The sequence below is a fragment of the Gymnodraco acuticeps genome, unplaced genomic scaffold (genome assembly GCF_902827175.1).
Source record: "Gymnodraco acuticeps unplaced genomic scaffold, fGymAcu1.1, whole genome shotgun sequence".
Classification (NCBI taxonomy): domain Eukaryota; kingdom Metazoa; phylum Chordata; class Actinopteri; order Perciformes; family Bathydraconidae; genus Gymnodraco; species Gymnodraco acuticeps.
In genome coordinates, this window is record NW_022992351.1 from 2743978 (window position 1) to 2771207 (window position 27230).

Below are 27230 nucleotides of genomic sequence, written 5' to 3' on the forward strand. Positions count from 1 at the left end.
ACATAAACAGCATTCCAAGTTAAACCAATAATAACAGCGAGCCACGTTCTGACATGACGGGATTTTACTGTAGAAGTTGTGCATTAGTGAATCACTTTAGTTTGTAATCTGCACTGGCACATAAGAGCCTTTTGCGTTTGTGCTAGAGATGTCCCGATCCGATCACGTGATCGGGGATCGAAGCCGATCACGTGATTTTCAAAAGATCGGAATCGAGAGAAAAAGATTGGGGATCGGGAATTTTTTTTAATTTTTTTAATTTAATGTTACAAAACAAAAATTACCATGTTCACGTCTTAAAGTCATCCTGAGGCCTTCGTTTTGGTTTAAAATGACACAACATCATGTATGTGTTGCTTCTTTTGGGCTTGTTTTCAGACCTGGTTGCTTTTTCTCTCAAATCTGGCAACAGAGAGGGCGCAGTGTCTAATAGTAGCAGTAAGCTAGCGAGAGGCTACGTTCAGCTGGTGACTCGGGAGTCGGGACGGAGCAAATGTCAGGAGTTTGGAAGTATTATAAAATTGAAAGCGAAGGCAGTGTAACAGCCAGATGCAATGTTTGCAAGGCGGAGGTTCCGCGTGGTGGAAAGAACACCTTTGTTTTCTCTTAATGCATTGCATAAAGGTCGGATCGGGAAAAATCGGTATCAGCAGATTGTCAAAATCAAATGATCAGAATCGGAAGCAAAAAAAGGTGATCGGGACATCCCTAGTTTGTGCAACAGTGTGCACTGCATTATGGTTAAAGCCATCACATATATATCATAATGTTTCTTCAAATGACAAACTCTGGTTCGAATGTAAGATTAATTACAGCTATCCTCGTCATGGTGTGATTTAAGTTTATATGCAGCTTGATGTTTGTTCTAAAAAGAGCAAACTTTGCCTTTGAAAGATGGATTGAGTAAACCGGTGCTTTAAGTTCATTCTGTTTTCCCTCCATTGTGATTGATCTGTAGTATTAGTCGTGAATTACACTCACAATTGTGGCTTATGTGAAATGAATCCAAGAAAGATATGAGCAGACCAGATGCAGGAGTACTTAAAGGGCACTTAATATCGTGATAGTCCTTTCCATGGGCTCTTTCCAAGCTGCTGATATGTTGAATCATCTGATTGACTAACTGCATCTGAATCACTTGAAATATGTTTTTCGGGGTCATTATTAACAATAGACTTAATAATTGGCCTCCTCAAACAAACGTTAAGAGTAGCACTAATACCACATCAATGGTGAATAACTGATGAGTAATAAACACCGCACAGTCAGAGAGCACTGGGAATGAAATGCTAAGGGTGTGATTATAAGCACATGCTGTGTGGGGGGGGGACAATACAATGAACTCAGATAAACTGGGACAAATCCTCACCTGAAGCACCTTAAGCATTATGCAAGACTGCAGGTCATTCAATGGGTAACGTTATGAGAGTTAGAAAGAGTTGAATTCAAGCTGCCACTATCGGCAAACAGCCCTTTGCTTAGACGTCTACATAAAACTCCAACAACAAAGCCGGTGTGCTCTGCGGCAATTCCTTCAGAGAACCTGCTGCTGCTACTTTTACACAGCGACGCACCTTTTACTTAACTGATATTACTTGGCTAGTGGAAACAATTTTCAATTTACAAAATGCTCCTCTTCCTGAAAGGCCCAGTGAAGCTCTTTTAGTGCCAACGTTTTCCATCTGTTTTGTGGTCAGATCACTTCTCCTTAATGAAAAACCCTCTGGCAGTTTGACAAAGAATGAAAGTGCCTTCAGTTGTATTTGAAGTTTAGAGAAAGCATCCTGGGTAGTAGATGAATATGGCAGTATGAAAACATGTTTCTGCCAGCTACCCAGGGCCCAGATGATGAAAACAGTCGGGGCTAATGTTTCCTCTGATGAACGAACCTTGTTTACAAGCCAGGAGTATAGAAAAGGAATTTAAGGTCAAGGCGTTGTCCATTGCAGTTCTCTCCGAAAAGGCAGGTGGCGTACAAAGAAAACATTTTGTGAAGAAGCAAGAAGTCAATTAGTGCTACCGCAATGTTTACATTATATATAAGGCACATTTTAGAAAAATGTTTTGTAATGAAATTAGGGTTGAAAGGTTGAATACCCCGTTAACAATTTGATTCGGCTGACAACATTTTTACTTAAATGTAGATTTTAAGATCGCCCCTTTCTGAAGCATTAAAAACTAATTGGCAGTTTTTTCCTGAGACGTATTAAATAGTGAAAGTTCATTTCACTTCTAAATTCAAGTACTTGGCTTTCAGCAGTAAGTTATTGTGGCAGTCATTTCTGAAAAGCGAGCAGAGTAAACCTTAACCTAACTTTCAGCGGTGCGTCACCAAGCGCCTCAAAAGCTTGCAGGGCCTTGCTCTTTACACACAATACGTTATGACGTCACTTTTTCCTTGCGCACCCTCGCGCCGGGGACACTGCGGCGAGCACTAACCACGCTTTAGTCAGAATGATGAGCTAATAGTGGAAGCGAGCAGCCAGACGAATCGGGCTGTGGTCAACATACACAGGAACAATCAGATCAAAGTCAGTACTATGCAGAGGTACGACACTTGTGTTACGTCCATGTGATGGGGGTTGGCAGGTCATGGCTAGAAATCAGCTGATTAACCTCCGAACCAACCCATCCACACGCAGCACTAAGATCGTGTATGGACAAAAGACATTGAGTCACTTCTCTATGGAGGATGTGACAACAGTGATATCCTCATTAAATATGGTTTGTGTCGTTTTTCTGTTGATGCTGTAAACACATCAATACTTTTTGTACAGGCCACTGCCACCCCCTCACACACACACACGTATTTATCCCCCCCACTGTTAGAGCTCTGTAATTACTGTGGGCAGATTAGCCTGGTGACATCCAGCTCGGAGGAAGCAACATGTAAGTTTCTTTCACCCACAATTTCCTCTTGCCTCACAGTATCAGTTCCTCTCTGCATGCACACACAGGTTACTGACAAACACATGACTGTTTAGAAACACACACGGAGGTAAACTACCTACATTACACCGAATGTGGTGAATAAAACCTTCCTTTTACAGTGTGAGAGTTATCCAGCGTCAACATTTTTGGCTCTACCCTAATCTGTAATCTGAGATTACATCTAACCGAACAGATTACATAGCTCTGTCTGGACATTTGTGTGGACCTGTTAAAAGGATAGATGAAAAATCCAAATCCGTAGGTGAGGTCATTTTTGGGCTCAAAGCCGGCAATACTGGTTTGATCTGCAGAGAGACCTCTTTGTTTATCAGTGGTTTGTTTGAAAAGAGAGGCAAACATGCAACACTGTTATAACTCAAGCTCACGAGAAATAGAAAACAAAAGAAAGCTAGTCTCCCATAGGGTCTTGGTGAGCAGATGACAGCGAGGACGGTGACACACAGAGCACAACCACAAACAGAAATACTCACACAAACAGCCACAGTATTGCACATTAACATGTAAATACAGACATAAACACAGGGGCTGAGAGAGGACCTCACGTCACCCACAGGATCTTATTTATAGAGGAAAACCCAAAAACAACAGGTGGATTGTGTCGAGAACATGGGTAAATAGCACTCGGCAGGAAATGCAAATGATGAGCCTGACACTAAGACCATTTATTGGCACCTGGTCGTTAGTTAAAGGAGATGTAAGAAGCTTATTTGCATAGCTCATGCTCTATAACCAAAGCAGTTAGGCAAGAAGAAATGTAGTAAATTGACAGTCTGGATTTTCATTCCCATACATGACTCGTACTTTCATTTTAATATTCAAGCTGAAACAATTAGTCATTTAAATATTATTCAAGCCCGGAAAAAGAAATGGCAACGATTCTGATCATCATTTAGGTTATTTAAATATGCTGCTTATCAATGTCCTATGTCAACGGTTCCCAACCTTTTTCAACTCATGGCCCACTGAAGAATCACAAAAGGTTTTGCGGCCCACATTCAATCATAAACAATACGGAGGCTAAATAAAGTTCTGATTGGTCCATTCAGAACATGCGACACGTTGTAAATCCAGTAGAACAGACCGCTGTCAAGGACTGTAATGACCGTTGCTAAGGAGAATCAAGAAAGAGAAAGGAAAAGAGGTTAAAATAAAAAAAAATCTTAATAATGAAAATGTTTCCACACATCATAATGTTTTGCAAATTATTTGGCGACAAATATCGAATTTACATTTACACCCTTTAATATTTTATTTGGGCTTTTAGATGAAGACCGCACACTATTAATAAATACAAATATTCTTCTGGCTAAAATACATATTTTTAAAAGTCAATCAAGGAGTAATCTTAATTTAAGGTGTTTGAAGAGTAGACTAAAAATACAATTTATTTTGTAAAAAATTATTGCCACAACAAATCAAGGGGTGGCTTTAAACTAAAAGATTAAACATTTAAATTATTTGGGGGCCCACTTGCAATGCCTTTGCGGACCACTAAGGGGCCGCGACCCACAGGTTGGGAACCGCTGTCCTATGTGAAAGCAAATACATATCTTAAAGGTTTTTGAGTCTTATTCAAGCAAGCATCGAGATAAAGTAAACTACAATTTGATTTTTTTACATGCTATAGACCAAACAATTATGGATTATTTTATTCAATATTAGAGATAATAATAACAATCCAATTAATTAAAAAAGAAAATGTAGGTAAATTGTCTCCTTACAGTATCAAAAAAAATACAGAGAATCTATAGACTTAACTTAACTTAATTAAGTCATTAATTCCTTGTGGAACATATTAGGACTTATCTGTTTTAGGTTGGTTAAGGTAGAACAACAATCCCCAGAAAACTGAATAAGCATGCACACCCTTAGGACTATGGGACATTCTGCGGGTACTTTTTTCTCAGTGTCAGCATCTGAATCATAGTTAGCTGAAATGAGCAGTACTGCTCTCTCGCTGGGTTTTTGGTTCACGTCTGGGAAAACATTGTAACATTTTAACAAAGGCCTCTTAACTCCAGGACCAATGTTTTCCACTCCAAAAGAAGCAGGCCTACGATCCCTGTGGGACGCGTGGGCCTTTCCGGCAGACGGGGGGGATGAAGTGATCACTGGATGGACGAGGAAATCTGCCGGCCAGCTGAGAAAAAAGGGGTGGGTGTCATCTCTCCCGACAGAATCTCCATTGAGACCGAGATACGTTTTGTGCTTGGTTGTTAAAGTGTGGAGCCAGCAGGTGTTGACAGTTAACTGAACTGTAGATCATGACAAGGTAAAGTAAGGTTAGTTATCCTTCATCACTTAAATAGTTCTTTAATGGTGGAAAAATGTACGCAAAACCAGACACATAAGGTTTTTCAATTATTCCAGTCACAAAATTAAAGTGCTTGATTAAGCTAGTATGGAGTATGTTTAATTAAAATGTTGAAGCTAAAAGATTATAGATTCAAAGGGGGCACTATGAATATTAGGGATCAGGAGGTTATCAAAAAGAAGTACAAGTCATTTTCCTGAAGAAAACCTGATAAAGTGACGGTCCCGGTTGATTCCACATTACCATTCAGTACAGTTCACAGTACTTCAGGAAAGAGACAACTAGTTATTCTCTTTCGTATCAGAAACTATGACATGTGCTGATATCAGAAGGTTGTTTGTGGTATTTAATCATTAGTAGTAACGATGAGTAATTATTTGGCATTCTGAATCATGTCTATGTTTCTTCTCTAGGTTGGTGTGGCAGCTCCTTTTGAGGCACATTCTTGTAGAAAAGCTCAATAATTCAAAAGAGAAGAATAAGCACACTGAGATATGCGTGTTAGCAGAGATCGGTACAAATCTAGTTTTGTCTTAAGTCGATGAAAGAGGTGTAACACCTGTGTTTTCTAATAACAGAAGGTAATGACTTTAGGGAGTGAACAGCACAGAGGATGTTGAAAAGGTGTGACCATTATTAAAAACTGAAAATGAAACCATGTGGCGTCGGTACGACCGCAGCACGTGGGGTTTATAGGAAACTAGAGCGAAACATTTTCAAACGAAGCAACGCACAGTGTACATTATACACATCGTGTCATGTTAGGTCATGTAAGCTGAGGAAAAGGGCTTTATCCTCACATTCAAGGACCTTCATAGTTGTAAAAAAACAACAACCGGTTTTATATTCCCTCCTCCCTGACTCAAAGACCTAAATCATTTCTTCAGATCAGACTTTCCTGTCGGGGTAAAACCACTTCAGCTCGATTGTGTTGGCTCTACTGGGCTCAAAATAAAAAGATTATTCCCACTACGGTTTTAAAGAAACATGTATCAATCAGACTGGAGAGTCAGCATCCTGAAGTTGTTTTTGCCAAATAAATCAAACTAATGCTCCTTCCAAGCTTTTAAAGCATTCATATTCAGTTTGAGTGCAGAGTGGGTATTGCCCTACTTCCTCCATTACTTCTATTACCCAGAGCATTTTATATTGGCAGACGGCACTCTTGGGCCAGCTGAGAGAGAAGTTCTGAGCTGGGCAACGGTACAGCGTGAGGAAGCCAAGAGCACTCAGACCAAAAAGTCTAGAAAACGATTCTTGATTTTTTCTTACAAAAGCCAAATCACTGATTTCTCAACTTAAATTCCATCAAAAGATGACACTCGCCTCTTATCGGAGCTTCTGTTAATCTACTTCCACACACTCATCCACAGTATTTGCCTGAAGACAATAAGAGTTGTATAATCTTGCTGGTTAAAATCAATCTGCTTTAAAAACTCATAGCACATTACTTCAAAGAGATAAGATTGGTGAACGACTAGATGTTTTATTGCTGAGTCACAAACTGACGTCAGACAGCCACATGTGGGTTGTGTGTTAGTAACAGTAAAGGTTAATGTAGTTTATTCTCCAGTCAAGCTGCCTTTAAGCACACTGCAACAGCACTGAGCCGTTTACTAACAGGCGTGTCAGTTGAGGTGAGATCAAGTCCCATGTTGATATCTGGCCAGATTATCTAGCTACTAACTGCCACTGTCCTGGATAACCAATCACATCGAGCTAATGCACAAAATGCTAAACTAATGATATTGACATGGGGCTATCACACCAGTTTGTGCATTATTAATAACCCATTTTCATAGGAGACATTTTGCCTTGCCATAGAGGTTGAAGTGTATTAATGTGATTAATAACACCTGTGCTCTAGTGGCTGCATTTCATTTAAAGTCAATCAGTTCCAGGTGTCACTGGGGCACATAATAAAACTGAGTCATCGTTAATATAACACCTGTGTTTTATGCTAAATGTCCGCTGTGTAAAAAAGGTCTGCAAGTTGCCAAAAAAGCCAGTAAGAACAACTACAAATATATTTGTTTATATGTAAAAAATCATTCAACCTTCTTGAAATATAACATTCAAGATTGAATAATGTGTTGCTATCTTAAAATTAAGAAATGTTGGTATTGTTTATATTGGCTGACTGTCAATCATGGCTCACTGGGACACTTGAATTAAGCAGTCATCATTATTAGCAACACCTGTGTTGAAAGAGGCCTGTTCTGCTGTATAAACTGACTTGTGAGTAGTTTAGTGGCTTCTCCTCCAGCTCATTTATTCCGACTATAAGGGTAGTGAAATCAGGTCAGTAGGTTGACTGACTTAATTTCACCCTCTGTAAGGAACAATAACAGTCATCTAAAGAAAAGCATCCTTGCCTGAATTCTGCATGGCACACCGGGTTGTAAGAAGTGTGTACGGAGCGGTGAAAGTGAGCCAGAGGTATCCAGTGTCACTGCGGTGATGTTGTAGTTAAGACATTCTCACAGGGGTCAGGAGTGAGGGGCCTGCCTGACCTGAGGTTCACTGACACTGGTACATCAATTGAAGCGTCATCTGAAGCCCAGAAAACTCATTCCAACCCGTAGCGTTTGAACTGTGCTTGGCTTTGTAACATCCTCCCATCTCTAGAAGACAAATGTACCAATAATATGCTCCCTGACTCTGCCTAATTGCTTTTGGATTGTGAGTTAAAAGAAGACATTAGCGTGGAAGGAGAAGCGTTAACCAGGCAGTGGATTTCATTTAATCAATATTATGAGCTCATAAGGTGGCTGGAGTAGCCTTAAGAATCACTCTCATCCCGAGGTGTTGAGCGGCCTTATTGCCTACGCTCCCCTCTGCGGACAGCTCATGGTCCTGACCTCCCACCACCCACTGCTCACAGTCATGACACCGCCTGTCATCACGATGGGAATCCATCGACGCGCTGTGAATGTGTGGGGATGTTCAACAAGGGGCCACACTAGAGGAATGTGTCAAAATAAAAAGCAATGAGGGAAGAATAGGCTGTAGATCTCTACATACAAGAACCTTTGTGTCAGCAGAAACATTTCCATTCACATTGAAGTGCAAGCTCACAGGGGTGGTGGTGAGGTGAGTGCTACTCAATGGTACACAGATAGGTAGGGGGTTAGATGACAGTGCAGTGACTAAGGAAGAGATGACAGACTTGACAGTGCAGCAATGAAACCTGGTTTGATCCTGACACAGCTTAAAAGTCTTAAAGGTCCCCTGTTATACTGTTTTTCATCAAGATATAACAGGTCTCAGATATATAAAAAACACGTCTCTGAAGTGTTTGGCTCCAAATACCAAACAGATCACCCATTCTAGCCATGTCTCATACCCCTCTGTTTCAGCCCTGTTTCAAAAGTGCTGATTCTGGGTCTGTTACTTTAGATGAAAAATAAGGAGCCACTCCCCACGCCCCTCTGCAAGATATTTGGTTAAAAATAACACAATGGTGCTCTAGGAGGAGATTCAGGTGATAAGGTGGGGGGGGGGGGGGGGGTTACCTTGGTTGGTTATTGGCTAATGGTTACACAAGCCAAAAATCGTTATGACATCATAAAGTGGCCAAAGTCTGATCCGCTCATTTTCAGACAGGTTTTTATATAAACGGATCAGGACAAAAAGAGAGAGAATCTTTTTTCCTGAAACTTTCAGAATCTCTTTACGCAGAGGGGACACATGTTTATGTATAAAAGACATGGAGAAGTGGATTTTGCATAATAGGTGACCTTTAATATTTACTAATGTAGGTAGATGTTAGGGGTGTAACGGTTCACAAACATTTCAGTTCGGTACGTACCTCGGTTTTTAGGTTACGGTTCGGTACAAAAATTATCACAAAACATAAAATATATTTTTTTTTTAATTATTATTAAACTGTGAATAATGTATTCACTCAAATAAATACAAAATATAATAAAAATAAACATTAAGGTGCAGCATTTTGATGAACTAAAATAATCTGTATTTGAACTGTACTGTACTAGTACTCACAAAACATAAACTATTAGTTTTGGGTTTTTAATTATTATTAAACTGTGAATATTCACTCAAATAAATACAAAATATAATAAAATAAGCATTAAGGTGCAGCATTTCGATGAACTGAAGTAATCTGTATTTGAACTGTACTGTACTAGTACCTAAGCAGCCAGCTTGACATTAGGACTTGCTTGTCATTGTATTTTCATGTTTTTTTAAAGAAAGATGAACTTGTCCACATTGCTTGCTGAAAGGGCAGATCTGCTGGCACTAACAATGTCTCCTGCTGTGGAGAACACCCTCTCGCTTGGGACAGAGGTAGCAGATACAGCCAGGTAGCGCTTTGCTAACATGGCAACATAAGGATATTTGGCGTTTGTAATAGCTTTGGCTCGATCTGAACTCTCTGCGAGTGGTGGAGGCTTACATGCTAGCGGGAGTTGGGTTTGCACTTCAGTCTTTTTTCTTTTGGTACCGGTGATATTCACGTTCGGGTGAGGCCTTTTCAAATGAGTGTGCAAGTTTGATGTATTGCCAGCCCCGTAACCAATTTTAGTTGAACAATGCCGACAAACAGCTTTGGTTCGGTCCACCTGTCTTTGTCCGTCATCCTTGAACGTAACTGCGAAACCAAAATGTTCCCAAACCGGAGACTTCAATGATGCTGGAGGATTTTCGAGCTCAACTTTATCTGCGTTCGCCATTTCGACAGTTCCTCAAATTACTGACTAAATTTGAACGCATCCCTGTGACCAGCTCTCATAGTATGCCTCTCGTCCAATTAAATGACTTGGTCGCTCTATGACGCGTTGAACCCAATGTGAGCAAATTACTCTGAATGCTGCGACGCAGCACCTGAGATTACTTCCAAGAAGTTGTTCACGTTCTCAATTGTTTCCGTTTAACGTTATATTCGTTCGGTACACTTCGCTACACATGTGTACCGAACCGAAGGGCCCGTACCGAATAATTTCGGTACGAATACCGTTACACCCCTAGTAGATGTTAACCTGAAAATCACAATTACAAACTTTCAACAAACACCTGCCTCTCTTAGTGTGGACATTTGCAGAGCCGGGCTTGACTTTCTAAACTAATGATACCACATATCTTCTTTGCTATTTCACAATATTTCAATATTTCACAATACTATCTACCTCAGGTGTCTACGGCCATATAGTGTGCACACATGTTTAAGTCACAAAGAAAAGTTTAGTTGGATAATCTTAAAATATAGCTCTAGTGCTTATTTGTTCACAATAACAGCCGACTGACTGCGTGTCGTCACTGGAGCATGACACTAAGCTGCTGTAGGACGAGGGCCTCCCACTGACAGCAGTGTGAGAAATACTGTGATGACATGCTGTCACTACTCACACCGACATGTGGCTTGTCTTCTACAAACCATCTAATGAGTCAAATTCACTGTAGCATTATAACATCTAGTGCACTGATACAAATAGTTAAAGCAAAACATATCAGGGTTTAACCCGCAAACTACTTCAAACAAAAAAAGGAAATCTCCAGGAAACGACACTAAAGAGTGTAAAAGTATTAACCCTAATGCTTCCATTAAAGACTATGACTGTACAAATGCATTACATACAGCAGTGCATGTGAGCTATCGACTGTTGAAAGATTAAGAGGTTGAAGCCCCACCAATCCAATGTGTGTTCACAGCCTTTGTTTTACCTCTTTCTCTGAGGAGTTGAATTAAAGGGGTCCATGACTACAGGCCAAGCTGCAGCACAATGTGCTCCGAGGGGCCAAGAGGGGAGATACACATCGGCCTGTAGAGGGGCTTCCTGAGGACTTCTACTCAAAGGTATATTCCGATAACCCTTTGGCACCGCACGAGATAGAGACCTATTCAAATGGAAGGCATGACTCCAAAAACATAATACACCAACCCAACGAGTCACTGACAAAGAAAGCAGGTGACCTTTTGGAAACTTTCATTGTACATATAGAGCAGGACTGCTGTGCCCCTGAGCTGTGGTTTCCCATCAGCCCTTCCTGTGACGCAGGCCTGCCATTTCATATATAGAAACTGACCAGCTGCTGAGAAAATACCCCGTGCTCCACACACCCTCTTCAAAAGGCTGTAATGATCAGCTGTGGTCCATCAGCTGAAGGGAGAGTGAGGGACCGAGACAATGAGAGCGACAGGGTCTGTGAATGACATGGGGAACAACAAAGAGCCGCTTTATGGTCAGAGCTACGGTCATTTCAAGAGTAAGTACCTGATCATAGTTACCAAAATCATCCCTTTTTGCATTCAAAAAATGACGTGGAAGCAATTTTATCCATTGTTAATATAAATGTATACAAAACGGAAAACAGTATCTTTCAAATATCAGAAATACCTCAAGCCTCCAAGTCTTAAGGCAGTCTAAGACGCATTATGTTGACAGGTACATGTCTGAACTGCTCAACAACATTAAAGACATCATCAGTCGGACTTTCCTGTAAAGATGCTTGTTGGCTAGTTTTTCCAGTATGCCAAGTATTAACTCCGATTAAGTACTTAATAATGAAGTTAAATCAATAGTTGCCTGTAAGACGGGAAATCACTCTAAAAGCATCGTTTATTCACCAATCAATTTGAAGTATACACAATTTGTAGATTGCATAAAACCCCCAAATGTATGATGCTTTAGCAATTAGCATACCTATAGCATCTTTCTCCATGGGTCAGACAGCAGGCTGAGAAGGGCAGCTCTCAACAGGCTGCAGTATTTCACACACCACCCATGGGCGTAACAGTGACCCACATGTAGCAGCCAGCCAGCCTGTTGGTTGGATGGAAGTATTTGCTCCTGGCTGATATAAACACAATTAGGACTGACTCTTGGACTTTTAGAGGGTGGCCTCCGATGCAATAATGGGGGAGCTTTTGTGTCAAAGAGATGCTTGTTTTCTCCTCCTCAGGCATGAAAGCAAATGTGTCTTGCCAGCCAGGTCTATTTATATTCACAAGAGCATTCTTCAGCATTAGCCCAGTCACATGGCTCGCCGGCCAGTGGATATAGCCTGGCGATACATCGGAGGGGCAGCATCAGCTCCGACTGAGTCTGACAACAGCGAAAGACACAACAAGGCTATGTTTTTGTGTTGCAATCAGTCAGTTCATCGTTCAGCCAACAAGCTATAAATCATCGTGAGAATCAGTGAGCTTTCCTGGTGTGACACAGCCCGACTGAATGACTGCAGGCCCAAAAAGCCACATGGATTGTGCAATGCAACTTCAGAACGTTCAAAATGTGGCGTCAGCCCCGTTGAGATTACAGGTTGTTCAACAGAGCGAGGAATTAAGGAAGGTGGGAGTTGTACAGACTGGGAGAAAGGGGTCTGATGTACAAAACTACTGAGTCACAGTTTGCTTTCAAATCAGTGAACAGCCCGGGGAGGCAGGAGGTTAAACAGGTTCTCTCGCTTCGAGGTGGATGGATGTGCCCCGAAGAAGAGGACGCGCCTTATTGCAGTGACTCAGATTTACAACGGGCAGGAAACAGGCCTGGATATGGGTTTTTGCTTAAGAGCATAATGACATACATTTAAAATGATTTGTTTGGTTTAGAAAATGTCAGAAGAAATCTATTCCATTATATAAAACCGAGAAAGTAAAAATAACTCCATATTTGAATGCCTAAAACTGCATTTCCTGCCATTTTTGCATTAACAATATTATAAGGATATATCGATTATCAGAATAGTTAGCGATTATTTTTCTGGATGGCAACTAATCGATTAGTCAACTAATCGATTAGTCAACTAATCGATTAGTTGACTAATCGATTAGTCAACTAATCGATTAGTCAACTAATCGATTAGTCGTTGCAGCTGTAGTTTATTGTGATGTGATGGTTAACTTATATTTCTAAACTGTAGGAACATTCTCCATTAACTTGCGCACCTCCAGAGGAAGGTCAGATCACAAGGTCAGCAGCATTTCAGAGTCCTGCTCAAGGGCACTTCAGAAGAGAGGATGCTTCAAGCAAGGCCCGTTATGACACTACAGACACTGTCCCATTATTTCATAACTTACATGAGTCAAACTTTAATAACAGAGTAACACTGAGGATGAGTCCTCACGCTGGGGGCAAATATTGTGACAATATCATGACGTTGTTTTATTGTTGACAAAATGCAGTCGTCTGTCTTACTAACTCCATGGGGATTGTGCTAGTGTTGTTTTGTCAGATGTACTGGAATACATAACAGTGAAATAACAATGTGAATGTTTTTTATGGACTATTAATCAACTACTATTGTTGACACATATCGCCCAGCCCTACCTGACATTACATGTGATCTTGCTCAACAAGTCGAGCATCTTCTACATGTGCAGGTCTGTAGGCTTGATGAGTGGGACGTCAAAACCTCCTGCATTCATTCAAAAGGTTGGCTTTCTTTCCCGATGGATGCCTCAACTTCTACCTGGGTAGTGTAAAGAAGTCACGCTCACAAACAACAACACACACCAACACACACCTCCACCCTTACGTGAGGGAGTCCTGATATTTAATGAGAGCGTGTGAATAATTCAGCCTACTACAGGTCTGGAAGAGGAAACAGGACTGCAGCCATCATTAACTATTCACAGTAAAACAGTATTATGACACATGCACACACACATGCACACACACACAATTGTGCATGCAAACATACTGTGTGACACACAAACACGCATAGAGACCTTTGCCAAGAGTACCCAACCATCTGCTCGGACCGGATGCCTTGGCTCCGCAGCTACGAGGAAGATGATCTGTGCATTTTAGATTCTGACCTATTGAGCACGAAACAGAAGCATATACTACCCAGATATTTAACAAGAGAAATACATTTCATATGAAAAGCTATTAGACTCTAGTGAGAAATTATGATGGAAGGTTTAAAGTCGTCCTGAAAGTAGGACTGGGCAATAAATCTATGTTATTGTTTACAGTCCATCTTCATAAAAATGATATTGTTACAGAACGCTGACGAGCGTGTATGATGGTCCACAGTTGCTGCTATGTCGCACATGATAGTGTTGCATTAGAATCATTATAAATTCACAGTATGAAGACGTCATTGCGATGTTCTCAATTTGCTTTGGCTGAGGATATATAATGCATTTTATCGTCCTCCGTCTCCCTCCCCGTCTCCTGTTTCTAAATTGTTAATTGACCAGTGAAGTAAAATCTTTTTGCTCTAAATGGTGTTTAACAATTCTAATTAGGGATGCACCGAATATTCGGCCACCGAAAATTATCGGCCGAAAATGGTTTAAAAGGCCCTTTCGGCCGAAAGGGTTTTAGCACCGAAAAAATATCACCGAATGTCAGAACAGGCTTACGTTGGTAACCTAACGTGTTGTTGTGATGACGTAATAAAGACGCGGCGACCATGCTCGCGGCTGGCTCACAGGGGACCTTTGTCATCGAGATTGCCCTGAGCCTTTAACAAATCGTATTAAATAATCTGATGACAGACTGTAAACAGAATAGCTGAAATTTTAACAAACTAAATAACTCAGTTTCCTCTAATCATTAACCCATGTTTGTATAATGTAGTTAACTCCGTGTGTTGCTGCTAGCATACATAACACCTGACGTGGAAACGTTACTCGTGGATGGGGCTACAGAGCTGCTAGAAAGACGGTCGAACCCGGTACATTCCTCCGTCTGCATGCGGTGCACTTTTGCTAAATGTTTAGACAAATTGCTCGTGCTTACATGCTAAACTCTTATTGCACTTATGGTAACAAGTATTCTCCACATCGAGACGGGTAAAGTTTAACCACACCTCGGAGCGCGTTCTCTCCGCCATCTCCGCAGTGTGCTCCGCTGCATGTAGCAGCTGCGTGTGTGTAAACTGCCCCGCCCCCTCGCACACAGACGGGGGAGAGAGATCTCGTCTGATCGAAAATACATCATAGACGCATTTGTTGTCTTTGCATATTAGAAACGAGTTGGCGACACTAAGACTGCGATATAATGTTTTTTAGCAATAATACATGACATATATAAATGTACTGTATGCATTCAAAAGTGCTGAATAAATGTTTTATGGACCCATAATAGTGATTATTATTTAAGTTAAGTTTTGCCATAATCATGTCTATTTCCATAATCAGAACAACATTGGTAAAAGATGTATACATTATATATATATATATTTCTATTAATCATTTTCGGCCTTTCGGCATTCGGTTTTCGGCCAACTGTTTCCTATTTTCGGTATCGGTTTCGGCCAAGAATTTCCCATTCGGTGCACCCCTAATTCTAATTCTTGTTGGCATACTGATGGGATGAAGCTGTGATCATTTTGAACATATTGCCTACTCGTATTTGCAGTGCTGTAACATTTGGTAAAGGTGTTACCAAAGCATGCTGCGTCGGGCCTGAGGGAGTCCAAAGCTGTGAAACTGGATAGAGATTTCAGATTCACAATCAGTGTGTAAAGCACTAATTCCTCTTTTGGTGAGTGCAGACCTCCACCTTGTAAACAAGAGCTCTGCACCACATGAGCCTGAGTTTGAGGAAGTCTATCACACGTCTCTGATCTGTCTCAAAATAAGCACTTTGTCTGACTTAACAAAAACAACAGTTTGCTGAGTATCTTGTTCAAACATAGCACAGAGAGAAGTGATCCGGGAGGAGAGTCTTGCACAAGGATCCATCAGGCTTTGCCCTACACGCTGTCACTGATGGCTGGGGTCAAGAAGATGGACGGCTGATATAGACCTGGTCCATATCAGTGCTGTCATCCCCGTTGAGGGCCCTCAATCTCATGTGAAAACAGAGCCTGCTTCGGCTGCATCTGAATGCTGGATGGATGCTTAACTGTATGATTGGCCTAGAGAGGAAGCAACTGGCAATCATCTGAGCTCTCAGTCTGCACATACTGAGTGATCGCACATAAACACAGTCGAGCATGTGCAGCAGAGACGGGAGTTTCAAAACATGGAAATCCCTATGATTTCAAGTTGGGATCCACGGATACAGATATGGGGCCACTGAAGACTCAAATAGATTGATAGGGTTGATCTAAATACATGGTACTTAAATAAATAGGCGCAGGAGATAGAAATAGTATAAAAAACATGATTTGGAGAAAACAATTAGGCAATAAATAACGTGGCACCTAAAGTAAAAGCCAGACTAAAAGATCTGTCTTAAAGTTTCTTTTTTTTTTAAGTCCACAGAGGTTTAGTCCCTCAGATACTCAGCCAGGTTCTTTCAAAGCCTGGGGTCAAAATAGGGCTGCTCGATTATGGCAAACATCGATTATTTGGGTCAATAATTGTAATTGCGATTATTAAATGTGATTATTCATTGACTTTGAAAACATCCATTTATTGGAGAAAAAAAATGTGAACAGTATGTTTTTAACAGTTGATTACCCTGAACTTTAAGCATAATTCAACTGAAAAACAAAAAAATATATATATAAAAAAAGAAAAGATAATCGTTTTATTTCGATTACGTTGTTTTCGTAATCGTTGCAAGCCATAATCGTAATCGCGATTAAAATAAGATTAATTGAGCAGCCCTATAGGTCAAAATGACTGAATAATTAATTAAACAGTAGTATTGGATCAGTTCTCGGTATTGGTCGATGCTAGGATCCAAGGCATCAGTATAGGTCTGAAAAGGTCAGGTGAGTGCACTTTTTTCAAAACTCAAGACAGGGAGGTTATGCAAATCATTTCCATTTGTATTTCAATGTCAAAAATGGCACTTTGTCGTGGACCCCCAGCTACTAACTCACGGGTGAAAACATAATCCGTGTGGAATTTTGGTTTGTTTAACAACTCCTGTACAAAGTGCTTGACAGACGGCGGGGGACGACAGCCAGGTAGGCCAGTTCCTGGGAAGAAGCAGACATGACCTCGTACCCCCGGCTCAGCTGAGAGGTGGACCCCTCCCCTCAGCAGTGCACACAACACGTCATCTTCTCAAGTGCGACCAGTCAACAGCCCCTCCCTGCTCTTCCTATGCAGGCAGCTCATTCCAACGTGCACACAAAGGCAGGGTTCAGCTGAATGACCTAAATGGCAGCAGAGCTCCTGGTCTCGGCGGCTCAGACCCGCTGAATGGTCCTCATTGTGTCCCACGGTCACAGGGGGCTACAAGAACCGGGTTGATTTTTAAGAGGCCATTTATCAGGCCTGTTTTCTTATCCAAGCAACGCAGGAACAGGCATTTTCACTTCAGAGGAATGCTTGTTATGGACTTAAGAAAAACAGCCTAGAAAGTGATGACATGCCGCAAGCATCCAGTCATGAAGGAGCTAGCTACGTGAGATCCACCAGCTATGTTCTCAGCTAACCAATATGTGGAAGACAATGAGTAAACATGGCCGCCAGGATCATTCGAATATGATTGTTTTTCTTGCAACTTTCAAGCCTCACAACAAGCATGTTACTCACAAGCATGTGAGTGCACAAACAAGGAAGAGACATCAGAACAGTTCTTGTTCAAAGTATTACCACAGGAAAGTGACCAGAAATACCATCACCACCACATGTCATATTTCCTTAGAAAATAAATTGAGACATTTCTAATTTAAAAAAAGGGCCCTATTATACTGTTTTTCATCAATATATTATAGGTCTCACATATATACAAAACATGTCTCTGAAGTGTTTGGCTCGAAATACCAAACAGATCATGAATTGTACCATCCCATAAACCCCTCTGTTTCAAAAGTGCTGATTCTGTTACTTTAGATGAAAATAAGGAGCCCCTCCCCACGGCCCTCTGGGAGATATTTGGTTAAAAGAACACAATGGTGCTCTAGGAGGAGATTCAGGTGATAAGGTGGGAGGGGATGGGGGGTAACCTTGGTTGGTGATTGGCTAATGGTTACACAAGCCAAAAAAACGTTATGACATCATAAAGTGGCCAAAATCTGATCAGCTCATTTTCAGACAGGTTTTTATAGAAACGGATCAGGATACAAAGAGAGAATCTTTGTTCCTGAAACTTTCAGAATCTCTTTACACAGAGGGGACACATGTTGATGTATAGAAGACAGGAAAAAGTGGAGTTTGCATAATAGGTGATCTTTAAAGCATATCAATATCTGACATCTTAAAGAAGATGACTCCATCCCAGTGAAGCAAAGTCATATTGCCTTAGAACAGTCCTAATCATTGATTTATAACATTGGCCCTAATATGCTGCAGGGGATAGTTACCAGAGTATCAATTATTTATAAACAATACGGCAAAATCTCAAACATATTTCTTTCTAGGCCAACACAATAGACAACACATTAACCTTAGAGGTCAGTCTGCTCTTGGCATACCATTAGATTCACGAATATATCAACCTACTTTCAACACTGGCTGATACGAGCTCTTATAATGTGTCAACAGTCCCACTCCATATAGATTAACAGTAATTAGGTTGTTAATGAGTTCTTCTTTATTTGAATATGAAGTAATATAACTGTCACGTGCATACAAACTATATTGCCAAGGTGATTTTATAGGGGTATAAATCTAATTCTTCACAATACAATATTCATATTGATTGTTTTGGAACGATGGGGTATATGCTGATATCGCAATACATTTGTATTACTAGAGCGACTGAAATGGTTGACCTGCATCTGTATTAAGAGTAGTCATAACAAATACAGGTAATCAGTGTCAGTCAATATCACACCACCTAGAATCTCCAAATGTGTATCAGCATGGATAGGTAGAGTGGTCACTGCCCACAATGGACGACGGAGTCAGTCACCTCAGCTGGAGAACGTCTCCCAGGTGCGTGAGGGGGGACAAGGGGGGGACTGTCACTGGGATGTGACAGTGTGTGACAGTGTGTGTCAATGTGTGGAGAGGACAGGAGCTAACAGCTGCTCTGGGGGAGGGGGTGATTTGTACTTTGCTTTTGGATGAATAAATGGTTGAGATATTTGTGAAATACAATCAATAAATATTTACAAATCTATCACCCACCTACATTTACAATAGTTAGGGTGTAACGATACCAATCGATTAGGATCAATACAATGATCAAGGATCAAATATCATTAATCCAAATAAAAACAGTGATACTTATCAATAGCTTTCAGATACACTATTATTATTTTTCGATAGCACATCTGCATCAACCTTTCTGTATTAGCGCACCTACTTCCTAACATTTAGACAGTTCAAAACACGAGAATGTGGCTTTTTAAAGTGACCTAGAGAAGGTATATTTGTATTATTACAAAGAATAGCTATGCAAAATAGGCACATTATATCATTGCATGCACCTGAATTGTATAAAATCCTATCTTGGCAGACTTTCTGAGATCAGTATGTATTATATGGTTGTCCTGAGAATCAAGATAATGTTGTATTTTCATAGAACTAGTGATGAGTAGGACAAACATAGCATTCACCTGACCCAGATCTCACAACATTTCACCACAAGATTGTGGGTAGTAAAACCCTTGATGAGCAAGGCACACAGTTTAAACCTATAATTGCAGTAATAGCAGGTTTACACAGGTGGTAGGCTCTGTATGTGCATCTTGTTGGTCACTGAGGTCATACACTACGTTTGTTCATTACTAACACTAATTCATAACAGTCTGTGTCTTCCTATGACACAGGAGGATGACTGTAGGCCGTGTCATTACATGTCAACACTAGTCACAGTGACTCACAGTTGTACTGCTTTTTTCAGCTGAAACATGAACGCAGATGGAAAGAAGAAGCACAGGGCGAGCTAATGATGTGAAGCCATGTGGTCACAGAACAATCTAATTCCCACCATATGAAGAAGTATAACTAAAGATGAGAGGGTCAAGCTCTGATAGCCAGACCATGCCTCTGGCCACCCTAGTCACACACACACACACACACACACACACACACACACACACACACACACACACACACACACACACACACACACACACACACACACACACACACACACACACACACCACACACACACACACACACACACACACCACACACACACACACACACACAGCTATGGCTTTGACATTCAATCACACAGCAAAATGATGAGACATGACAATTGAAAATATCTTTGAATCGACAGCTTAGCTCTATATTGACCACTATACGGGTTGAGATAGCAGGCACGAGGAAAAATGGATGGAGCCTTTCTCTTCCCTCTCGTGCTGCTTGTCAAGAACTGCTAGCTCGCGTGTCCACATCCTTCATTAGCACAAATAAGCTAGCTCCAGTGAGCCCTCATTCAATGTGTTATACACGGAAAGTGGAACAAAAGACTGGGAAAGGACCGGTTTAATCGATGCTGGTAAGCCCAGACACCTTAGACACACAGCTAGCTTGTAATAATGCTAAAGGATCCCCCCACGTACCCGGCAGGCAGTCCCCCCCCTGCTTTACCTTCAGACAGCTCCAGGTCCAACTCCGCCAGCTGGTCCCGAGCCTCTTTCGGCAGGGCGGACACATCCACGCTGCGGTCCGCCATCACTCCGCCGATAAACACACAGAGTGCAGTGCAGTCAAAGAGGAAGGTAAAGTGTAGAAAAATTACAAATATAAAACGCCCTCCCTCAAGACACAAAACAAGCCTCAGAGTGGGAGAGACAGTCCATCCGTGCGGCTGGCCCCTCCGCCATAATGGGAAAAACTCACTGACGGCAGCGAGCCGCTGTCACGTGACTGCCTTTACCTCGCCTGTACATTAATTCAACTGCATCCCGGAAAACACACACACCGAAACTGTTGCTCCCCCTGGCGTCTGACTGGCAGAAACACACACGCATTTGACTAATAACACTACACTTTTATCATGTCATAAATTAATGTTTTTAGTGCTGATTGTTCTGTTGTTTGTTGTTGTGTTCCTGCACAGGGACTGCAGATGGTAAAGAGTTTATAGGTAAATATTTCATAAATCATCTTAAATCTCTTTTATTTACTAAAGAAAAAATAATAGGTCTTGCTATTTGTAAACTTCCAATTTATAAAGATAAGAAATATAGGAATATTTATATTTAGATCATATTACACCAGGTAATGAGCCAAACATGGGGTACACTTTACTGTAGGTTTAAAACTCTGATGGAATTTTAGTTACGCTTAATCGACTTTGGACTGCTCCAGGCCAGAAGGATGCTTGACCTTTATTTTGGAGAAAATGTATATTATAGTTATTTAGACATTTCTATGTTTACACTGTTGTTGTTTTCTTCCATTTCTCTTCCTTATCTGTGTACGTTTTTATTTTATGTTATATATATTTATGTGGAATTGGTCAAACGTCATGTTTCTTTAAAAACTACGCAAACCTCGACCAAATGTTTTATTGTTTATTTGTATTATTATTATTACTGACGATTTGTATGTGTAAAATATGTGCTAAGAACAATAAACAGGAGAGTACACTTATATTTAATGCAATGTTGGAGGACCTTAAGATCTTCATTGCCATTTCTACACTGTAGCATCTGTGCATCTGACAATAAAGCCTTTGAATTTGACCTAGTATTTTAAAAGCTAACGCCAGAGCAAGCAAAGGTGGAAAAAGTACTAGAATATCAAACTTAAATCTGGAATAGAATTTGAGTGTGCAACTGCCAAGGGGCCCCAAACATCCCAGGTATGGTAATTTGATTGACTGCTTCCACAAGTGATCATACAAATACATTCACGCACATCAAAACTGGGGATTTTATGTCAGCGTGGGAGTTGAAAAACGTTTTGGTTGGTTTATGTCGCTAAAGGCAGAATACAATAAAAGGAAAATGACATGTTTAGACCGTAGAGCTGTGACTGATCATCACAAACCTCAACGCATTCTTGACCCACAGAGAGTAAATCCAACCCTGGTCCTATTTCAGATGAAGTACTTGATTTTAAATGTCACCTTTTATGTAAGAATACTTGAAAAATCCATCTGTGGCGTTGTAACTGTAAAGATTATAAAACATAAATATACCCTCCCAACCACTCCCTGTGCAATTAAGGGCTGCTTACAAGAAGAACAAATGATGGTTTCCTTATAAGAAACAGACATTGTTTTAAAGGAAAACAAGCTTCAAAGCAAATTTTACATAACAGCATAATTGCAGGCTTATGTGTCACTGCTGTGCTTTTCCAAAATGACTTGAGTGCAATTCAAAAACATCAAGTTAAAAGCAGGCATGTAGCAATGAGTCTTAGAAAGGCTCTAGTCATGATTCCAGCCTCTCAGCACACCTCCTCAATAAATGTCATTTATTTTAAAGTGAAATGTTCAAATAGTTTCTGTAGATGTTATGTTCCAATATGATGGTAAACCTGCTGTTTCCAAGCCTCTCCACACAAAATTAGGAATACCACATCATTTACTTGTTTCTATTTTGGTTCAAATGTTATGGAAGCCCATTCGTGCCAGAAAAATAAATTAGAAGAATGCAAAGCCTTTTGATGAAAAAAAAGACTCTGTAAGTCATTATGTCTTGATCTGAAAGTATCTCAAAATGAATCCCTATTTAAAAAATGCGAGGAAAAGAAGAAGATATTCACAATGTGTATGTTTTTAATTGTACACTATAACCCTAAGTTGCTAATTGCAAAGTCACAGTTAACAACTCAGTAGATGACATCAGTGTCCTCAATAGCAGCTAAAAATACGTTTTGAAAGAAAGAAAAATGGTAAAAAGAAAACTATTAAAGTAAAGGAACCAGAGTAGTGAGTTACTCTCTACTAGTAAAAAGCAGACGGTACAATGTCCTTTCATAAACTATATTCTCTTGTATTCAAATACACTGACTTGTGCGGTTAACAGAAAATGACCAAGTCTTCAGTTGTTTTGTAAAAGGACGGCGCTTTTACCCACAACGATTTCAGTCATTGTGAAATACACTGAAAACAAACAAACAACCCAGACTGTATAACTGTTCATTAACATGTAGTTTCTTTAATTAAAACTGCAGCACTGTAAGTGTTCATAGTATTCCACTTGGACATGCATGGAAAAGTAAATATATTCATATAGTACAGATATGTACAAGGACAATTTCCGAAATCATCAGTCCAACGATGGGAGTGTGAACAAACACGAGTATGCTATGTGCAACTTTCACATTGTTGCATCTTTCACTAAATTGCTCTTCTCACAACAATCCTAGGTAACTCTAATATGCCAGAGACTGTAATGACGTTTGTTAGTTGCCCAATTAGAAAAATAAGTTAGAAAGACACGACCAAATTTATCTTTTAAGATATAACAAAGAGGATCCAAATCGCTTTTTGAAAAAGGACTGACATTTCTCGAACAAAAAATAAATGTGTTTTAAGGAAATGTGTTTCTATATTCATCAGTACAATCAGAAGCATAATGACAAAGGTTGTATCGTTCTGAAAAAAAGACACAAAAGAAAACAAAAACTGACAGAAAAAGGTGCCAATGACATGAATGATATGAAAACATGAAAGCTAAATATAGTTTGACTTTTCATTTCATACGAACAATCGTCTATAAGCGACTGCCAGCCAAATATAGCGCCAGCTCTGAAGTACAACAAAATGCCGGGGTCGCCATTGGGACTGTAGGACAAGAGGTTCAGTCAAAGGTGAAAACGTTTAAAGTTGCAGAGCAAATTCCCATTAACGTATACAGTACAGAGAGGAGACTCTGAACATCTGATATCTCTGGAAAAGACCAAGAGAATTTTAAATGGATATAAAAACTAGGAAACTTGCATTATCTTAGTGCATAAAGACATGCCCTTATGTTGATGGACAGGTTTTTGAAGTATCACATCTTTAAAATATATGATTGATCATATCAGATAAAAGAACAATATGCAGGAAGACAACATGAAAAGAAAACCGCTTGTTTAGGAGTTTATGTAAAATATATCTTGGAAATGGAGCTGTTCAGTCACAAGATATCCAAAAGTGTTCTTCCCTCGAAGCTTAGATGTCTTATCTGAGTCCCTCCACCAGATGACAGACAAGTACTGGATCATTTGTGTCACTGGAAGAGAGTTGTCATTCTTTTAAAGGCTTTAAAGAATCCTAAATAAGGGATTTTTGGTTCTTTATTAGTTGTTTTTCATTTGATGAAGTTAAGAAGATATATATTGTTGTATGGCTCAGGAGCAAATCTGTTCTAGGGGGGGTATGGGAGGCACCAATGTGGTTTTAAGGCAAACATGATCAGACATTTTGTGTGAGAGTGTAAGTGCAAGTAAAAGGCAGTGATATACTGCAGTGTGTGTCACTGTGAGCTCTGAATCACAAGATAACAGTCAGGCTATTTACTTCCTGCCTCCAAACACACGTACACAGGGTGGTCTTTGGAGATTCAGACATCTGATTTGTAGTCATTATGGCTTGGTTTAGGTTTGGTAAAGAGCAGAGGGATTGAGGGGTTCATCGCACTTCCAACGAGCAGCAAGGATGTGCAACCATCCTGAGAAGTGTGAAAATAACAGTTACAGTAAGTCCAGGGCCCACACACCGAGAAACACAGCCACTAGAATAGCTCATATCAAATGGAAAAGGCGTCCACTTAGAAAACCAGTAACCAGAAGAACTGTTGAAGAGGAAAGGAGGAGGAGGAGGAGGAGGAGGAGGAGGAGGAGGAGGAGGAGGAGGAGGAGGAGGAGGGGCTTATTCCCTTCAGGTTAGAACAGATGTAAAGACCATACTCTGTCAATCCGACTTGTTTTGGACTTATCTGGGAGGATGTGCCAATTGATTAAAAAGTATAGCTGCACATAGCTGTATCAAGAACACACTAATAGAAAAAAGTCACATGCTAATCCAGCTATTAACGAATCAGATCAGGAGCAGGCAAACTGCTAAGTACATCAATATATACGCGCAGAGCTAATCACGCACACCGTTTATGAATGTTCTAATAAAGGGGAGTAATTGAGGTAAGGTTTTTGGATCCATGTTGAGATCACCTTGATGTGGAACCGTGTACAAAAGGTTTAACGTCAGATGTGAGTCACTGACGTCTAGACAGCTACTGCATCTTTGGAGGATGTGTGCTGTGATGGCGTGTGGGTGTGTGAGGCACAATTCCCTGCTGAAAACAGTGTAAAGCCCTGCGTGTTGTTTGGTATCTGATTTGATCGACGAGGTGCAACACCTGTGTGTTAAAATCTGTGTCCGTGTGGAGAGTTCATTGCGACACTCAGAGCGATGCAGTCCTACAGTCCAGTGAAGAGGTCATTTAAACTGAGGGGGGAAGGAGAGATGAGGGGGGGAAGCACAGAGGGGGGGAGACGAGGATGAAGTTTGGAGTCCAGCCCCTGTAGTCTATGGCAAAGTGAATGGGAAGCTCTCTCAAAAAGGTCTCAGTCCATTCCCAGAAGGCTGTTGCTGAGCTCCAGGCCGCAGCGTGACGGCTCCACAGGAGGGTCAGAGAGCGGAGGAGGCAGGGGGCGAGGAGAAACTTGGACTTCGGGGGGAAAGTTGGGGAGGGGGGTTCCGCTGCTCTTTCCTACCCCTGGGTGACGAGTGTGAGCCAAGTCTGGGCCGTGGCGGCATCGCTCATCATCTGGCAGCCGACTGAGACTGTGCAGCCATGATAATGTGAGAGGGTCCGCTCTCAGACCTCTGGTGCTGGCCCATCCCTGCCAGCACGGACATGGCCATGGCCTCCGCTGCTGCCCTGCTCAGCCCGTTGTGCCCTGCGGAGGGGCTGTGTGCCAGGGAGCTGTGCTGGATCACCGGGGCAGGGGACCCCGTCGGCTCCGAGATGTCTTTCATGCTCTCTTCCATAGCTAAACAGGAACAAATAGATAATGACACGTACAGATTTATACTTAAACAAGCAAATGTATTTCACTTTTAATTTTGAATACACTCCCTACCAGCCATACTAAAAGATCTATGGACATTATTTGGTTGTCTAGCAGGTCATTAACAGTATCCCCATATATATATATATATATATTATATATATATATAGTATAGTTTTGGGACATTTACTTTAATAGGGGAGTGACTTTGGCTTCCACCACCAAAGGGAAGGACATCAACCCCTGTTATTAAACAAAACAATAAAATAGTCAATGAATGAATACATAAAGATTAAAGCATGGGTTCTATGTACCAAAAACAAAGACTCCTAAATTAATATTTACAACATAGAATTTAAATATGCAGCATATGTGAAAAATGTAATCATAATAATCTACCTACATTGCAATAATGGATATAACTCCCTGTAGGAATATACAGAAACATAATGTAGCATATACCATAAGGCCACTATAACCAGGGGTGCACATAACTTTTTTGCCCTGGTTCTCAAAGGAGCACCTGGAGATGTTGCTTGGTGCTCATCCTTAAAATGAAATAAACCGTAACTTTTGAGGGGGTCTTGACTTTATTTGCCAGACACACGGCACAGAACACACAGAGGTGAACACAGAACACACATGCAGAGGCGAACACAAGACAACATTAGCACGACCAGTAATCCTACAAGCTGTCATCACTACCCTCCTGACTGTTCTCCTCACTGTCTTCCTCTCTGTCAGACATGGTAGCTGATGATGTAGGCCTACTACTTCCTCTCTGGTTGAGTCTGTGATTAGCTGCTTGCATCCACAAGTCAACAGCTGGGTTTGGGTTGAAAGTCTCTGTTGTCATCTTAGAAAAGTGGATGTAATCAAATAAGTATGTGAACATAACCAATAACCTACCATAGCCAATAACAAATTAATGTAACTTATTTTATTTATGTTGTTCATTCATATCTTATTTTACCTTAACATTTATTTATGCATTTTTTTTTATCTCCAGTTTTAAAGGATATTTTTGGTTACTGTCCTATAGTATACATTGGAATGATTTCAAACCTGTTTATCCCAATAATTATAGCCTTGGAAATATGTGTTTACATAAATTGTGACCAAACCGTTTGAACTTAGACTAAAGTGAACTATCTAACACTCTGAGTACTTTACCTCACTGAGCTGTAGTTATCAGTCTGACTGGAGAGGACTCTCCCTCCACATTATTGTAG

The 27230-nt window shown here is 40.7% G+C and overlaps 2 protein-coding genes across 3 annotated transcripts in view; both read right to left on the bottom strand.

Moving 5' to 3' along the window:
• dip2ba (disco-interacting protein 2 homolog Ba) overlaps positions 1-20906 on the bottom strand; it is a 45955-nt gene extending 25049 nt beyond the window's left edge. For both annotated transcript variants that reach the window (XM_034209035.1, XM_034209034.1), the window contains exon 1: positions 20635-20906. In XM_034209035.1, coding sequence (XP_034064926.1) covers positions 20635-20719 — 85 coding nt within the window. In that variant the 5' untranslated portion in view covers positions 20720-20906. The remainder of the gene's footprint in view (positions 1-20634) is intronic.
• Positions 20907-23043: 2137 nt separating this feature from the next.
• atf7a (activating transcription factor 7a) overlaps positions 23044-27230 on the bottom strand; it is a gene marked incomplete in the record, with an annotated part of 19827 nt that continues 15640 nt past the window's right edge. Inside the window, 1 exon segment of the mRNA XM_034209359.1 lies at positions 23044-25980. Within this exon segment, the coding sequence (XP_034065250.1) occupies positions 25751-25980 (230 nt within the window).